This window comes from Rhagoletis pomonella, unplaced genomic scaffold (assembly GCF_013731165.1).
Source record: "Rhagoletis pomonella isolate Grant_MI unplaced genomic scaffold, Rhpom_1.0 Rhpom_scaffold_00004, whole genome shotgun sequence".
In the NCBI taxonomy this organism is placed as follows: Eukaryota; Metazoa; Arthropoda; class Insecta; order Diptera; family Tephritidae; genus Rhagoletis; species Rhagoletis pomonella.
Genome location: NW_023458558.1, coordinates 16,558,037 through 16,577,064, shown reverse-complemented (window position 1 = coordinate 16,577,064; position 19,028 = coordinate 16,558,037). Strand labels below are relative to the sequence as shown.

General features: G+C 39.3%; 1 protein-coding gene across 1 annotated transcript in view; it reads left to right on the top strand.

Annotated features, from left to right (window-relative positions):
- LOC118737106 (glutamyl aminopeptidase-like) overlaps window positions 1–18,719 on the top strand; it is a 21,099-nt gene extending 2,380 nt beyond the window's left edge. The window contains exons 2-11 of the mRNA XM_036467403.1: window positions 7,755–8,679; window positions 8,806–8,953; window positions 9,024–9,462; window positions 9,916–10,013; window positions 10,085–10,374; window positions 10,443–10,586; window positions 17,096–17,181; window positions 17,259–17,664; window positions 17,734–18,012; window positions 18,079–18,719. Coding sequence (XP_036323296.1) covers window positions 7,859–8,679; window positions 8,806–8,953; window positions 9,024–9,462; window positions 9,916–10,013; window positions 10,085–10,374; window positions 10,443–10,586; window positions 17,096–17,181; window positions 17,259–17,664; window positions 17,734–18,012; window positions 18,079–18,508 — 3,141 coding nt within the window. The 5' untranslated portion in view covers window positions 7,755–7,858 and the 3' untranslated portion in view covers window positions 18,509–18,719. The remainder of the gene's footprint in view (window positions 1–7,754; window positions 8,680–8,805; window positions 8,954–9,023; window positions 9,463–9,915; window positions 10,014–10,084; window positions 10,375–10,442; window positions 10,587–17,095; window positions 17,182–17,258; window positions 17,665–17,733; window positions 18,013–18,078) is intronic.
- The last annotated feature ends 309 nt before the right edge of the window (window positions 18,720–19,028 follow it).

The following is a 19,028-nucleotide window of genomic DNA, read 5'->3' as shown; positions in this document are numbered from 1 at the left end:
TCGCTAACTTATCACTTTCTTTTGGGAAGTGTGTGCAGGTGATGGCCGGTGAGCATGATAATGGCGTGGTGAACCCCGAGCGCCGCGGTCACTTGTAATGGGCAGCGTGAAACTGGTTTCCCTCACAATTGCTTGCAGCCTATAAGACGTTTTAATCATTTTTTTTTCTTTTTTTTCACTGACATCGAAACTTGCGTTGCGCTCATATATACAAATAAACTCAGCTCATATTGTATGCAGCTGCTGTACGTGGTGCTATTCCGAATCTAGGACGCTTTAGTTTTAAACAAAAAACACTGACTAATACGTGGGGTCATAATAGTTAGTAAATAACAGAAATGCCCAAGTAAAAATAGAAAAATTAAAAATGGGAAGAATGCCTTCCAAGTGGGTTAAATAAAAAATGTCACAATTTCTTTGGGAATTGTGAATGTTAAAATGTTAAATTGTTTGAAAGCTGGTACTTTGTAATCCACTGTGGGATTCATTGGAAAAGAAAGTGTTACAATGCGAACATAGTTGACAATTATGTAGAAATAAGTACAGTCAGCGTCAAAAATATGCATACCTACATACCTTGACGTTTTGACTGATTTTATTTATTTATATTTTCCACATCAACTTTATCTTATTTTTTTTTATAAAAATATAGTTTATTCAACAGCAAAAACCACAAGAACCAGTTTTTTTTTTATTTCATACAGATCTTTGCAAAACGAATGAAATTTTCATCGAAATTTTTAATTTTTCAATTCGATTATCTAGAAAAGTTTCGAGTATGCAATTTTGTAGCCAATTCAATTTTAAGTTTCCAGGCGCTAAATATTACCATTGATTTTTGAGACTTTTTTTTCGCTGTGAAGGGTCGCCCTCTTCTTTCATATAATGTCAATGCCCTAGACATAAGGCAGAAGTTGCACGCTCCTTTAAAATATTGTCCATGAGCGGTTCAGTTCTGCAGCAGATTAAAGGAATCACATGAAAGGGGGTTCGCCCTATCTGACACCCGTTTGGTAGCAAACGGCGCGGAGAGGTCTTTCCCAATTATAACGGAGCTGATGGTATTGCTCAACGTCATTTTACCCAGCCGTATCACTTTCGAGGGAATGCCAAATCCAGATATCGCGGCAACTCCTTTTAGTGCTGTCGAAAGCGGCTTTAAAGTCGACAAATAGGCTGGTCTTTTCCAAGATTTGGCGTATTGTGAATACGTAATCTATGGTGTAGGTGCTAGGCCTAAATCAACACTGATAAGGCCCAATCAGTACGTTGACGGTGGGCTTCAGTCGTTCACATAATACGCTCGATAAGACCTTGTAACCTATGCTTAGAAGGCTGATCCCGCGGTAGTTGGCGCGAATGGCGGGGTTGCCTTTCTTATGGCTTGGGCAGAGCACACTAAATTCTAGTCGTCGGGTATGCGTTCATCATGCAACTTATCAACTCCTCGCTGCCGTACTTGAATAGCTCAGCTAAGAGGCTGTCAGTTCCAGCAGCTTTGTTGTTTTCCAGTCGGGTGGTGGAACATCGACTCCGTCATCTCCGCCTGGGGGCTCCATTCGGTTGGGTTGAAAACTGTTCGCTCCATAATTTACATACATACATACATACATACATACATATGCATCCACCTACTCCCGTTTTATGACAGCGAACGGCCTATTAAACTAAAGCTACTAAATACTAGCCAAGCCAACCTAGCTATGCTTATTACTAATTGACTTTCTAATTAACTTACAGATAATAAAAAATAATGGAATGTTACGCGAGTAAAATTCGCTTCTTGCATTTCGCCATACATAGCTGTGGCGTTGGTTGGCTTAGGCGCTGGCTAAAGCTTTGCGGAAATTCCACACATAAAAACACTCAAACTTAAGTTATCTACTTACATATAGACCGTATGCAAATTGAAGTTTATTTGTAAATTTGTCAGTGCAAAAAGACAAGTATTTGTACACATATCCTTTTATAAATACGAGTAGGTATATTCGTACTTAAATATGTACAATCTATACAGTATGTATATTCACATATCTCGCATTCAGTATTTGCCAATTTAGCTGTGAATAATTTTGTGGCAAGCAAACACTGTGCGGAATATTAATGAGTTTCTTTTGTAAAATCGTTCACGCAAATAAAAAATGTTTTTTTTTGTGTTTTACAAGTATTTGGGTTTTTTTTTTTTGATATGTAAATACACAAAAATGCATCTAAATTGCGATAAATTGATCTGTGGTGCTGTGTATGGCGATTTTTATTTATTACTCGTACAGCCAAAAAAAAATTTAAATTTTTGTGTGTTAAGTGTTTTTGTTTTAAATATAATTTTTATATGATTTTTTTTTTTATATGTAAATACACAAAAATTCATTTAAATTGCGATAAATTGATCTGCGGTGCTGTGTATGGCGATTTTTGTTTATTACTCGTACAGCCAAAAAAAATTTAAATTTTTGTGTGCGCTGAACTCTGATATTTACATTAAGTGTTTTTGTTTTAAATATAATTACTAATTTAATACAGAGCAGCCGGTTTGATGTACAAGAAACAAGTAAATTGAATTGGAATTATGAACCCAAAAGCAATAAAAAAGATAATTAAAAAAAAAGAATAAAAAATAAAAAATGTTAGTTCATTCGAGGTTAATGGAGCGTATAGAACAGGCGTATTATTTTCGCTGCAAATATTCATTTTTATTTCGCTTTGTAGCTTTAGCGCACCAGAAGTATATGTATGTATGTACTTAGTTATGTGGTGGCCTTACCGATATAAATATTTTGTTTAGTATTATTTTTTATAGCACTTTTCTGTCATCTGGGGTAACCTAACCTCACATTAATTAAATATCTAAATGTATGTACATACATATATAGCGCAGATTTTGACCGATACTCATAATAATACTTTCATAGTATACATAGTATAATAAACACATACATACATGTCTACAAATTTTAAGAGTTTTAAACTTTAATTAAATTTCTGATTAGTCACAGAGCCATAAGCTGGTTTCTCACATTTTCGTGGTCAAATTTTATTGTATGCAAATACATATGTTTGTATGTAGTTACCTTTTTCTTTAACCGGCTTTCCATATTGTACTCGTTTTGATAGCACAACTACCCAGGAGCAAAACCTGCTAGCCCCAAAATACTGCGGTTAAATTTAAACTAAAATCTGTCATTTCATTTGTCTAAATTCTACAATTATCGATTCGGCAGGGTGGTTAGAAAGAAACGGTCTAGGGGTTAACCCCTCCTAAACCGAACTTGTTCTATTCAACAAGCGATATAAGGTTGAAAAATTTCGAACTCCGCCCCTCAATGGAGTTTTATAGTTTTGAGAATTTATTTTTTGTGGCGGATTTTTGTCCTTTTTTCCATACAAGCATGAATTTCTTAGGAAATAAAATGCGGGAGACCGTAAGCAACAGAATTTCAAAAACTCAACGCCGCACATAGAACGTCGAATTATACCGAGATATACATATGTGATCATAAGTGGGCGGTGTCACGCACATTTTACAAAATTTTATTATAAACGTATTTCTTGGTAAAGAATTGTTGCAAGTATCAATTTTGAATAAATTAGCTTTGCACACAGATAATTTATGACCTAGATTGGAAAATAGGCTACTTTTTTAAGATTTGCCATCTGTTTGAAAATGAAATTTTGCTCACAGATGGTTTATGACCTGAATTGAAAAATAGGCTACTTCCTTAACCGGTTTCCCGATCAGAACGAAATTTGGCACACTTAATAGCTTATACTGAAAGTAATTCCGCTAATTGGAATTTTCATAATACATACATACAAATCTCTGGAAGTATTTGTGGGAGAGAAATGGAGCTTGGTATGGAGACATGTATGTGAAGTCAAATTCATACTCACAGAGAAAAATGGACGTTTTTTGGAATAGAGTCGTAGCACCTTCCATACTGAGTGAAAGTTTCATATTGCATATCTCTTCAAATATTTGGGGTAAAGTATTCAAGCTTGGTATGGAAATACATATGTATGTATGTATGTATGTGAAACTAATCCCACACTCATTCATGGAGAAAAATTAGAGTTATTGGACAAAGTTTGTCTATGCTGTATTGCAGAGGACTGGAACTTGGCACCGAGATGTGTGTACAAAATTAATTCCACACTCATGAAGAAAAATTTGCGTTATTCGAAAAGGGGGTGTGGTACCTCTCGTACAAATTTACCTTTTTATACTGCATATCTCTAGAGATGTTCACGGTAGAGTACTTGGACTTGGTATAGAGTTGTGTATACATAATTTATCAATCATGGAAAAAATGTGAGTTATTAAAAAAGCAGGCACGTGGCCTAACCTTTCTTAATTCACATTTTCGGAAGGATGGAAAATCTCTGGAAGTATTTTAAATTTATTATAGAAATTTATTTTAAAAGTAACGTACTGACAGACATAGTTTTAAACGGCCTAAATACTTTAACCCGCTTAGAAAATATAGAGCTTTGACAAAATGGGCAAAGAAATAAAATATACTATCATTAAATTAGTTTCTCTATTTGTATAAAAACTTGGGGTAAAACCCGCGGATATAAGCTAGTTAAGTTTATATTTGCACTTTTATATGAACAACAACTATCGATAGTAACAATCTAAAAACGATAGTGTCGATAGTGGAAGTAAAAGGCAAACCATCGATACTCTCGGTACTGCCATCGATAGTTTTCCAGCTCAAAAGCTTTTAATTTTTTTCACCAATCAGTTTAAGGCCTTTACAATGTATTTTACTCTATGTATGTCAACTTTCGGCGATTGAAGTCAACTAGGTGAAACTTCAAAGTGCAAACTTCGCTCTCGAAACTCATTATTAACGACTATATTACTCGCATAACTAATATAGGAAGTTATAACTCCAAATATATACTTTTATACATAGTTACAAAGCTGCTTTTCTAACGAATTACATTTTGCATGGAATTTTTTATTTACACTTTCCTATTACTTCATAGCGATTTGTTGCTCCAGTTACATTGTTTACAGGCACATATTCATTCAATATATTGCACACGTTATTCAAGAGTGTTTTAACTCAAAGTTTGTCTGAAAGCAAAAAATTAACTCTTCCTAACCTCGTGTTAATCGTTAGAAAAAAAATTGGTTTTCTTCAGGAAATTAAATAATTATACAAATATGTATACAAAACTATTAACCTTTATAGTAGTAGCTAAGATCAAAAACTTCCATTTTTTTACTTGTTTAATTTTGAGAAATATGTGTAACATGTTAGTACTCGTATTAAAGGGCTGCATAAATACCTTCAAACTTCAAGCCAAACAGAGTACAGTAGATTTGAATATTTTACTTCACATACAAAACACTCAGCGTTTGGAATTTTGTAAGTTATGAATATACATTTTATTTTAAATTGTCTCCCTTCAAATGGAAGATTGTGAATGAATGAAAAACATTCTAATCATTAGAACTCATTTTCAATTTTTTTCTGCAAACAAATTTGTTCGTATCGTAATACATATATATATATGTTTGTACATATGTATGTGCATAGTAAAAATATTTTTGGATATTCATACAATTGTCACTTATTTTAATTCAATGTATTTTCACTTTTTTGAATATTGTAACACCGATTAGAGGAGATATTCACTCAAAGCCAAAATCATTCATTCGCTTTGTGTATGAATAATTCACAAGCCGTTTTGAATGAATTCATGCAGCCCTCTAACTCGTATGTACGTGAGTCAAGCATTGCGAGCAACTAAATTATTTTTAATTTCATTAGTTATCTCATTGTCATTTCACACGAAAGTACAAAAAGTCTTCGCGTGTCTATTGATTTCAACAAAGCATTCGTACATTCACTGACATAGATAAACTAACTTAATTTTGCAATAAATGAAATAGATGTAAATCAACAAACAAATGCACATTGCAGAAACTTCAATGGATGTAGTATGCTTGTGAGTGTGTGTAAATATGTATGAGATTTGAAAACCGTGAATTAACCAATTCAAGATTAGCATTAGCATTAAAATTAAATGCTTTTGATGATTATCCAAATAAGACATGTAATAGCTCAGTCAGTTACAAATGAGATGCGGATATTTGTGAACATAAAATGTGCATTTACCTTTTTTAATTCACCTTCAGTCGCTACATACCATGCCGGGTAAAAAAAACTACCCATCTCAGCACATGTTCAATGTGTTTTCAGCTGAGATAAGGCGTTCTTCAACCAAATTCTGAAATAGGGCGTTCTTAAAAAGTTTCCTGAGATAGGGCGTTTACGAACTGGCTGCCGAGATGGGTCGATCTTCCACTCAGGTATCGTTACATAGATATTGCCTTTAATGCTGCAATAAAATTTTAGGGTATTCTCGACAGGATATAATATTTTGGCGCTTACACTTTTGCTAAGTGTTTGGCCGAGCTTCTCCTCCGATTTGTGGTGTGCGCCTTGATATTTTTACACAAAGGGGAGGGACCTATGTACATTTTTACAGCGACTCCGAACGGCAAATAGATTTTATGAGAAGTCTTTCCATGCCAGAAATTCACGCGGAGGTTTGCCATTGCCTGCCGAGCGGCTTAACGATTAAAAACATTTAATCATTAATCGTTTGGATTACTACGATTAATTCATTACGGATGATTACGATTAATTAATTTTAATCGTTAATCGCGATTAACATTTTAATCGTAAATCAGATTAACATTTTGCCCACACTGCCTAATGCCCGAGCTAAGAACGATTCTATCCAACTGATATGGGAACCAGTGTACATGGTAGTCGGTATGTCCCAGCACGATACAGGAAGTGCTCAGAAAATAAGATAGTTGTTTGAATCGACTGCATTGGCAGCGGACTTACTAGGGGGATACAACCTAAAGGGGTACAGGTTGCCTTAAAGCGATCTTTGTCGCTTTTGCTACTTCGCCAAAGAGGCATTCTTGCACCTCCTCCTACAGTGTGTGACCGTTACACGGAGAAGGGAGAGGTGCATAGGACATCTATCGGCAAGAGATTACATACGCTGTCTACCCACGCGATCTTTTCTGGAATTTGAAGAGCCTTTAGGCCTATATTCAGTGTTGAGATGAGATGAGAGCACAATCGACCTACTGGTTGTAGTGCATACTATATTTGTCTGTCTATCTATCTACACCGTATCAACTATCATCTCTCTCCCATGAGGTCCGCTTTAAGGGTCGGTAATAAAGCCGAGTATCTCTCGTTCCTACGACATTTGGGGCTACGTAATCGGAACTGGACAAAGGACTGTCAACATAGCTCAAACCCCTAAATTTCTTGGGATGGAAAGTCACGCAAAGGAGAAATTGAGAAATTTTTTTGGGAAGTTGCTAGTTTTTACTGTATAAATTTTTACTTGTAACAATTTGCCAATGAGAAAAACTCTTGTTTAAATGCTTTTTCTTGCATTTTACACAAACGAAGGAATTTTCAGAGCCCCAAATGCTACCGAAACTTAAGTTATAAAATAAAAAAGTTTACTAAATCTATAAATATGATTAAAAGAAATTTATAAATTTTTTTCTGGTGGGGCGGGGCACATATTGAGTACCGAGTCCGGTTTTTGACGACCCAACATAACCATGAATTAATAATTCATGACACATATGTATGTAAGTATGTCCATATGTACATACACAGCTAAAATTCCCACATCGCCTACGGAGTTAGTAGCAATTTGTTTTTTTTTTTTAAATTAATAAATCTGAAACATCCATATAGATCATCATATCAACACCGAAAAATGCTGTAAATATTAGTGCCAAAAATTCAAATATATAGAACTATATCTTTCATAAAGAAAACACATAAATAAAGAAACACCTATGTACCCGCAATCAAAAGTTCCGCCGGTTCGGCCACGCTCCAGCTTATCAACCGACGACCATCATTATCGTATCCGAGACTGTGATTCACGGCACTGCCGCAAAAAACCGAATAACGCATTCATAACGCTTGTCGGTTTTTGTTTGGTGCTGATTGTTTTGTGCGCATTCCTACTGGGCGCGCTCATTTACGTCGGTCGCACAATTGTGAATGGGCCCGCAGCTGCCACTGCAACAACAACAACAACAACAACAGCCGGCGAACATTTGACAAATGAACAGCTGTTTTCGCCAGCAAATTTATCAATTTTACGGATAAGAACAACAACCGATTTCTCCACTTCTGCAGCTACTAGAATAAGCAAACCGAAAATGAAATCCGCAAAATTAGCTATTGATCCAGCCGTGGCTGCCGCCTCCAAAGTATTGGAGAAACTGAGTTTTCGATTGCCCAAAGAGATTCGCCCACAACACTACAGTTTACGTCTGCAACCTGATATGGTGAAGAAACTTTATCAGGGCACTATTACAATCAAATTGGAAGTGGTGAAACCAATATCGTACATACCCGTGCATGCGAAAACGTTAAACGTAAGCACAGAGGAGGTAATGCAGTTGGGTGAAGCTGGTGCGCCCGTGGCTAAGCTCTCGCCAACATTGACATTTGCACATCCGGAATTCGAGTATTGGGTAACGGAATTCAAGGATCCATTGCAAGTTGGTAGCTATACGCTGCAATTAGCATTTAACGGTTCGCTAACCGATCGTATAGTGGGTTTCTATGCCTCGTCGTATTTGGATAGCAAAACGAAAGAACGAAGGTGTGATTTAGTAAAGACAAATCAAAGTTAATGTAATTGTAAAGCATGCTCAAAATTGTAGTATTTGTATATATATAGTACATTATTCACTGACCGCTTTAATAAGACTGTCTTCTTACTTTGTAGATGGATTGCCACCACCAAGTTCGAACCAACCTATGCCCGCACTGCTTTCCCTTGCTTCGACGAACCAGCGCTAAAAGCCGCTTTCATCATTACAGTAGTGCGTCCAACCGAGGGTGGTTATCACGCGCTATCAAATATGCCTATCGAAGTAAGCTTTTGATTTATATTAGATTTGAGAAAAGAAATATTATATTTGCAAATATCCTTTCTAATTCCAGTCTGAAGTCGTTAATGGTAATGTGACGGAAGTAACTTTCTCGCAAAGTGTGCCCATGAGCACTTATTTGGCCTGTATAATTGTATCTGATTTTGCTTCTCAGTCGAAAACCGTAAATGGCACCCTCGAAGGTGCTGATGATTTTGAAATGCGTGTGTTTGCAACATCCAATCAAATTGATAAGGTCACTTATGCCTTGGATATTGGTGTCGGCATCACCGAATATTACATTGGGTACTTCAGCGTATCTTATCCGCTACCAAAATTAGATATGGCTGCGATACCTGATTTTGTTTCGGGTGCCATGGAACATTGGGGTCTGGTGACGTATCGGGAAACAGCGCTGCTGTATGATCCTACAATCAGTTCGAGTGCTAATAAGCAGCGGGTAGCTACTGTGGTGGCGCACGAATTAGCACACATGTGGTTCGGAAATCTGGGTAAAATGTTTATTTTAAATGACTTAAAATCCGTTAGGTATATTTATGGGATTACTTAAAACACTATTTTTGCAATTCCTCATTTATTACATAAAACAAAAATTAACATCGCATAATCAAAGGTATTCTGCGTCTATGGCGCTAACTTAAAACTTCTGTATTATGTTAACAGCAAGTGCAATATTCCGCGCATTCTAAAGAATGCCGAATACATTCTTAGAAAATTGGCTGCCTAACTATTTATTTTGTCTTTTGCTTTCAAATGATAACTTGGTATTCGCATATTCATTTAAATAATTGCCCACTATTACAAACACCGGCTACAAGAGTGTAGCTAGAGCTTTAGCAGAATTTTAAATGCAATGACCTTGCTTCAAACTAAACAGTTTACACACTGAATTAATTGAGCTGTTCAATCTCTTTAATATACATATTTTCTCATACGTTTTTTAGTTACCATGAAGTGGTGGAATGATTTGTGGCTGAATGAAGGCTTCGCCAGCTATATTGAATACAAAGGAATTAATAAAGTGCATCCAGAATGGGACATGGTAAATAGGTTTCATTTGGCACTGGAAAATGTTTAATTAAATTAAAATGGTTGTTTAATTTTCTTTATTAGCTTGATCAATTTCTTGCCTCTGATTTGCATAGTGTGCTCAATCTTGACGCCACTTTGGCATCACATCCCATTGTGCAAACAGTTGAAAGTCCTGCGCAAATTACAGAACTCTTTGACAGCATAACATATTCGAAAGGCGCTTCCGTAATACGTATGTTAGAAGATCTGGTGGGTGAGGAGAAGTTCCGCAATGCCACTAAGAATTATCTGCTTAAATTTTACTACAGCAACGCAGAGACTGACGATTTCTTAACAGAAATTGAAGCATTAGAATCTGATTTTGATGTTAAGTAAGTAAGCGCACTGCCTTGGTTGGAGGATAAATACTTAAGAAAAAATTATTTATTTTTTTTTGCAGATTAATCATGCAAACATGGACTGAACAAATGGGTTTGCCTGTTGTGGAAGTGGCGAAGGATGGTAATACATATACTCTTACACAAAAGAGATTCTTGTCGAATCCGGAGGACTACGACGCTGAGTTCGAGGAATCGAAATTCAAGTGAGTACATAGCCAAATTCCTTTTAGATATCAATTACTCAGATGAGAAAGATATCAGGAAATGTTTTAAAATTCATTTCGCGCTTATGTATGTACATCTGTACAAGGGTGATCCATGTAGATATTTTTTTTACCAACTTTCTTATTTTTAAAAATAATTTCATTCAAATGTTGCTGGTAAAGTATTACTTCTGAGCCGCTTTACAAAGTAAGTTACGTATAATGCAGAGCAGTCGCTCGGAGTAGTTCGGCGCTTGGAAATAACTTCGGCTGCACGTTATTTTGCAACTAACAACGTAATGCGTTGTTGTTGTTGTTGTAGCGGCTACAACAACCCCGCCCAGATCGGTTGGTATCTCAGTCGTTGTCGTCAAGTTCCACTAACGGCAACCCTAGGAAGCGTGCAGCTTCTGCGGGGTTTGCCCATAAGGACAAGGTCGTTAGGGATGTCGGGTTTGCCGGGCATGCGAAGAGATGTTTCGAGTCATGTGGGGTCTCTCCGCATGCCGGACATTCATTAGGCACATCCTCATTCAGCCTACTCAGGTAGGAGTTTAACCTGCTGCAGTAGCCGGAGCGAAGTTGTGCAAGTGTGGTGCGCGTCTCCCGAGGCAGATGAAGCTCCGTCTCGTCAATGTCCGGGGGTGGTGTGCCTAGAACGGCATTCACAGGTCTAGAGTCTACATAACTCGAGACTGAGTCCCTGTGAATGCCGTTCAAGGCCTGTCTGTAGGCTGTCGGGTCCAGAGGTTGCTTAATGAACCTCTGGACTTCGTCCGTTAGTTCATATAGATGCCTCCTGACGTGCCTAGGCGAGGGCTCCTCTGCAAGCAGCTGTCTGCACGGGTGGCCACTTCTGTGGGTCCCGATCAGGAACTGCTTGCAGAGCATTATATTGTGCTCCTTTACCGGGAGCATTTGCGCCTCGCCGTGCAGGTGGTGTTCAGGCGTCATCAGGAGGCATCCCGTTGCTGTCCTCAGTGCGGTGTTTTGTGCGGTCTGTAGCTTCGTCCACTGCGTCCTACTAGTCCCAGGCGACCACACTGGCGCTGCGTAGTTCAAAACCGGCCGGCCTATTGCCTTGTATGTTGCCAGCAACGTTTCTTTGTCTTTGCCCCAAGTACTGCCGGCTAGCGACTTGAGGACCTTGTTGCGGCTCTGTACTTTATTGACAATAGCGGTTGAGTGCGCTGAGAAGGAGAGCAGGCTGTCGAAAGTTACTCCGAGTATTTTGGGGTTATTCACCGTCGGAATTGGTGTGTCATCGACGTGAATCCCCAGCGGTAGCCTGACCTCCTTCGTCCAGGTTGTGAACAGGGTCGCGGAGGATTTCGTAGGGGAGAGGGCTAGACACTTTGCAGTGAAGAAGCGAGAAAGTTCGGAGAGATAGCCGTTTACTTTCGAACACAGGTCATCAATTCCATTCCCAGTCGCCATAATCGAGCAATCGTCGGCATAGGAGACAATCGAGACTCCCTCTGGTGGTTGAGGGAGCTTTGAAATATAAAAGTTAAACAGTAGCGGGGAAAGGACACCACCCTGAGGAACCCCCTGTTTTATTTTTCGCTGCTTACTCGTTTTGTCTCTGAACATTACCGACGAATGTCGACCACTTAGATAATTTGCCGACCACCGTTTGAGCCTCTGTGGGAGAGAGGAGGCCTCTATATCTTCTAGTAGCGTGGAATGGCAGACGGTGTCAAACGCCTTTGACAAGTCCAACGCTACTAGAATCGTTCTCTCACAGGGACGGTTACGGTTAAGGCCACGAGTTATCTGAGTGTTTATGGCGTTAAGTGCTGTTGTTGTGCTGTGCACTTTACGGAAACCATGCTGATGCTTCGCTGGGGTCAGGTGATTTGTGAAGTACGGGAGTAGCAAGGCCTCGAGTGTCTTCGCTACCGGGGAAAGGAGTGTAATCGGACGATACGAATCTCCTTTGTTTGCAGGTTTCCCCGGTTTGAGCAGTGGGACCACTCTCCCCACCTTCCAGATGTCTGGGATGATGAGAGTGGCCATTGACAAATTGAGGACCTCCGTTAGGTACGCTACCCCCGCAGGACCCAAATTTTTCAGCATCAGCATGCATATACCGTCGGGACCCATGGCTTTGGAGGCTTTCGCCTTCCCGATGGCCACCTGAACTTCACCGCAAGTGAAAGCAAGGGGGGCACAATTTGTTGGCAGTTTGTGCAGCCTTCTGGTCACTCGACGCTTGGCTTTTTCCCCCGGAGGATGCAGTATGAACTGCCGGCTAAAATAGCTCGCGCATCGCTCCGGGTCCGACGAAGCATGGTCGCCGAAGGAAATTTCGACTCTGTCGTCGTGCTTCGTCGGATTAGACAATGACCTCACGGTTGACCAAAGCTTGCTCACACCAGAGGTGAAGTTGCAAGTCTTCAGATGCTCCTCCCACTTCTTCCGCTTATGTACGTTTACAAGTTGCCGAATCTCCGCGTTGAGATCCCTGATACGGGGATCTCCGGGATCGGCCTGACGAAGGCTATCACGCTCATTTGCTAAAACAGCCGCTTCGGCAGGGAAGTTTGGACGTGGGTCCGATATGCACCCTGCCGGTATGAAGCGGGCTGCAGCAGCAGTGATAGCCCTGCGGAACTTACGTTCACCGAGGTGGACGTCGGTTGGTGTGGGGAGCGATGTGAAGGTGTTTTCAGTAAACTCCGCGTAACCTTTCCAGTCAGCTTTAGAGAAGTTGACATAGGTCCGGTGTTTGGCGGAGGCAAAGTCGGTTGGTTTGTCAATCGAGATGACTATGGGTAGATGGTCTGATGCTAGAGTCAGCATAGGTCGCCACGTTATGCTGTTTATCAGACCAGCGCTGACTATTGTGATGTCTGGCGAGCTACTGCAGTTACCCATAATCCTGGTGGGTGCGTCGTCGTTCATTGTGCAGAATGTCGAATCGTCTATCTGCTCAGCCAAGTCTGTTCCCCTACGATCGTTTGACAGGCTTGAGTGCCAAAGATCGTGGTGCGCATTGAAGTCACCTACTACCATACGGTTTTCACCTCTGAGGAGCGCACCTATATCAGGGTGATATCCTGCCGGGCAGCAGGTGACAGGGGGTATGTATATATTAAATATTTCGAGCTCGACACCGCCTGACCGGATAGCAATGCCCTGACATTCTAGGGTGGTATCCCTGCGGTCGATGTCTGCTTCGATAAGACGATACTGCACGGTGTGGTGCGTGATGAACGCTAAGCCACCACCATTATCTCGCTCGCGATCTCGACGGTGCACGTTGTACCCGGCACAATTCAACAAAGTTGAATTGCTGTGCAACTTCGTCTCTTGGACCGCAGCTATTAATATACCATGCCGACACATAAAGGCGGTTATCTCCTCAATCTTGCTCTGTAGCCCGTTACAGTTGAATTGTAGGAGCTTCATGTGGTTCGGGAGACGTGTTGTGATGCGGGGTGTGAGTGAGGTGTATGTTCTTGCCGCCGTTGGCTGTGTGCGCTGCTGGGGTGATTGCCTCCCTGTGGTGGTAGTGGGGGGGCGTCGCAATTGACGTCAGCGACCGAGCAGCGCAACACGGGCCCTCGAAGTTCCCCGTCCAATCTCGCGTGGTGCGCAGACCTGAACATGCCCTAAAGTGGCACCAGCCAAGGCAGGTGTTGCACTTGACTGATGTCACATTACGGAATATTCTGGTCTGACATACCGTGCAGATTGTAGGGGGAACCAAGAGTTGTTGGCGGCGGCGTGTGGGTGGTGGTGCGGTTGTGTGTGTTATGTGGTCTGTGGTGGCTGTGGTATGTTGTTGTGTTGTGGCGACTGTGTGTGGTTGCTGTGTGAGTGTGTGGGGCTGCACGGGCGGACTATGGGTTGCCGTGGAGGCTGCTCTATTTGAGCAACAGGGGGCCACGTACGACGTGGTCCACTGTCTGTGTGTCCGTAGTCCCGAGCAGACCCTGAGGTGACTCCACCCCTCGCAGGCATTACACTTGACTGAGGTGGAGTTGTGGTGTAAACGTCTCCGACATACACAGCAGGTGTATATTTCTGGCCCAGGGTTTGACTCGATGCCAGCCCTGAGTAGGAGAATGCGTAGTGAATGTTGCCCTATGGACGGACAACTTCTGAGATACTTCGCCGACCTAAACGGGGTTAGATCGCCGAAACAACAGCCCTTGGTCGGGTGAAACCCGAGTCATTCCGGTACGTAGAACCGGCTGTCGTGGGAGGTGCGTCGTCGGAGGTGGTCAATTTGTTGCTTTTCTAGTAGATGACATTGGTCATGATGACAATTTTGGTACTAAAAACTGAAAGAAAACATGGCTTACCTCGTAAGGTGCTTACCTATTTTCCCAGTGCATTTGTTTATAGGTAACTCTTGAAGTCATTTGTGATTGTGTTTGAGATTTGCAAACGAAAATGTAATTGTATTGGAGTATAGGGTAAATTGTTTTGGTAGGGTTCTGTATTATCGTAACGATACGTATGTATGTATATCAGGCATGCCCAGCGCAGGGCACTTGCCTATACAATTCTGCCAGCGCTTATAGAGTTTTGCCGGCCTTGGGCATATATACATGTATATTAAAACGATAGTAAAAATCAAAAATAAAAATTGATATCACATCACATCTAAAAATATTAGCAATATACGCCCCCAAGCGCATAAACATGATTCTTTTATGCCAATTTTCTTGCTCCAGCATATGTACTGGCACTAATATGTGCATACATATGTATGTATGTGAGTGGCATGGAGACGGAAAGCTTAATCACATCATTAAAACTTAGAAATACAATATTTGATTACGTTTTTCCCCTTTTTTGGTCAAATATTCTCTATATACAGTCGAAGCATATACCGTACCAACATGCTGGTACAATATTTATTTGTTTACAAATGAGGTCCGGAAAAGATCGAAATGAGTAGAGGCGAAAATTCATAATATTTCTACCATTTGGTTAAACATCGGCTTTTATATTTCACAACTGCAATATTATCAACATTAATCTTTCACAAACACGGCTTTGACTCATATAGTGCAAGAAATTTAAGCCAAAATACTTTTTACTTGAGCTAGTTTCACCAATCACGACACCAGCATGCTGGTACAATCACTCCAGCAACACTCCCCAAAAAGTCTTTGGGGAGTTTGTATGCTGTTACAACAACAACAACAACAATCATAAAAATATCAAATCGTTTTTGATGTCGCGCCAGCAGCTGGCGTTTTATATAATTTATCCTTTTTATTGTCAGTGTAGTTAACAATAACGTTTTTTTTTAATGAAAATATGTACTATATTTCATGTTAATTTTTTGCTTACTCGTTCATATAGTAAAAAGTAGGTTTTGTTTTGAAGGAAACCAAAAGTTGTATGCCTTTAATCTATATATAAATGCTCAGTCATACGACTTAGTTAGGGCGATCTGGAGTAGCTACAGGTTGGTCAAAATCTGTCGGATTTTAGATCGGTGAATTTGGTAAAAAAATAAGCATTTAAATATTCCCTTAAGGTATTCTGAACGTATTATATTCTACGTTTATATAATTCAGCGTCTGATATATTGGGTAATTTTTCTCCGTGCTATAAATAGGCGGTTTTTCGTAAGAAGCAGCTTTTGTTATTAAGAAAAAATTGTTTGAGAAAATTATAACAATAAAATTAAATTTTCTGGTTGCAGTTGACGCAGTTGACCGTGTTTTTCACAAAAGCGCAAAGTTTCAGAAAACTAGACAGTGATCACTGTAATCTATTGAAAAATATTAACCAATTTTCAGTGGAATTGAGATTCGAAACTAATAAAGTTATTATTTAATTTTGAAATATATCTCTCGAAAGAAAAAAATAGAAATCTCTTTCTTTTTTTTTAAAACCTAGAGTACTCTCCAACAAAAACTACGAGCTTTATAAAGTTTTTGATTTAATTTTTGAAATGAACGATCCAAAGTTAGCAGGTATACATACATACATATTTTCAAATTTATTAGATTCAGCTTTTGATTTTTGGACTAAAGGGTTAATAAAGCATTAGTTTAAAAGTATGAAAAGCATTTAGTGCCTTTCACCATGATACGGCGCACATTTTAAGTGATAATTTATTTTGCAATTATAATTAATAAAACCCTTGGACAGACATTGTGGAAGGTTCGACTTTACCTTAAAGAATACTGATATACACACGGCCTACTGTACGCAGCTATGAGGAGAGTAAGGTCCTTTAAAATCTTAAAAATGAAGATGGGTTTTCAGGTCTCTAGCAATGCAAAGTTAAATGATGTTTTTTCCGAAGATACATTTTGAGCCATGCACTTAGGTATATTCATGAATATCAGGCTTTATTTTTTACTTAAATTCAAATACTTAATATCAGCAATTCTTTCTTTAATGCATTCCCCCAAATTTCGGGGGGTTATTACTAGTTTGTATAAATAGTAAATGTAAAATAACTTTTTAGGCAGTTATGTATTTGCTTATTTGTATTCTACTAAGCAGTTTTCATTTCCATTTACTTTTTTCAGTTATCATTGGTCCATTCCAATCACGTATTACACAAGTGACAATGCTGATGTTGAGCGTACAATTTTCAATTATAATGATAACGAGGGTAAACATATTGACTTGTTACTTAATTTAAATATGAAACTTAATTCAAACACATTTATCTTCATTCACGCAATACAGTCAAAATAACTCTTAACTCCACTGCTGATTGGATTAAATTTAACAAAAATCAAGTCGGCTATTATCGTGTTAATTATGCGCCTGAGCAGTGGCAGCAACTAACGAACGCCCTAATTAGCGCCCGTGGTCAGTTCAGCAATGCCGATCGCGCACATCTCATCAATGATGCATTCTCTTTGGCCGATGCTTCACAGCTGGACTACAGCATTGCACTGAACTTAGTGTTATACCTGGAAAAAGAGTTGGATTATGTGCCATGGAGTGTGGCTAGTTCGCGTCTCTTAGATATCAGTAATCTGCTCTACTACACCGATTCATATCGCGACTTCGTAGTTTTCGCACGCAAGCTAATAGTGAATGCTTATGAAAATGTCACATGGACAGTGAGCACTGATCATTTGGATAAGTAAATATTTTTAGAAGAGGGATTATTTATCATATCAAATTGCTGATTTACAATTAAACTTTATTTCAGTCTATTACGTGTAAGTTTACTAAATTTGGCCGGCCGTTTCGGTTATGAGCCCATGTTGAAGGAGGCAGCTACTCGTTTTACCGCTTGGCTTAGCAATTCCACTGACAGGCCTGATCCGGATATACGTTGGGCTGTGTATTACTTTGGCATGCAAAGTGTAGGCGATGAAAAGTCATGGGATCAGATATGGGAGCTATTCATTAACGAACAAGATGCGCAAGAGAAAGTCAAATTGATGGAAGCTTTGTCGGCAGTAAATTCACCGTGGATATTACAACGGTAAGTAGCGTTGTTGAAAAGTGTTGAAATTCTCTTTTGACGATAATATATTTACTGTTTATTCAGTTACATCAACTTGGCATGGAACGAGAGCTATGTACGTAGCCAGGATTATTTCACTTGCCTCTCGTACATATCACGCAATCGCATTGGACAAAGTTTGGTGTGGGATTATGTGCGCGAGAATTGGCCGAATTTAGTTGAGCGCTTCGGCATTAACGAACGTTATTTGGGCCGATTGATTCCAACGATTACGGCGCGATTTGTCACACAAACGAAATTGGAGGAAATGGAGGCATTCTTTGCCAAATATCCTGAAGCTGGTGCTGGTACCGCAGCACGAAAACAAGCTCTGGAAACAGTCAAGTTCAATATCAAATGGCTGCAGCTGAATAAGCAGAAAATTGCGCAGTGGCTATCAGAGCAAACCACGGTTGATGAAAGTATAACGACGACAACTGTGGAGCCGACAACTCAGCCGGCTAGCACACAGTAAATTTCCGAATTTATAAATAACGTATTCCACCCAAAGTCATGATAATTGCGTGATTTTATTAAAGCTTTTGTTTATTTTTTACTCAAATAGTATTTTACAGTATGAATTTATGTAACTACTATACATGAAAAGTGTTAGATTTGTTACAGTTTATTGAAGTGCAAACATTTGAAATGGAGACAATAAAACTGAACTGTTTATAAAATGAAGTAAAATTATTGATTTATTTTGGTTTGCAAACCAAACTTGACAAGGGATGACGGAAATTCGTTCCAAAATAAATCATCTTACCACCCTGTCGGAAAAATCAACCAACACCAACACATAAAATTATTGTGGTAATATTTGTGGGTGGAAATAGGTAGGTAGTAACTATGTGGTATATTGTTAAGAATTCCAAAAATTTTAGGTAGGTCAATCAATACACACATAACTTTATATTGAGTATTTAAGTTAAAAAAAATATTTTAGTATTACCTTTTCGTTTCTGCAAAATAAAGAAAAATAATTGGCGATTAAC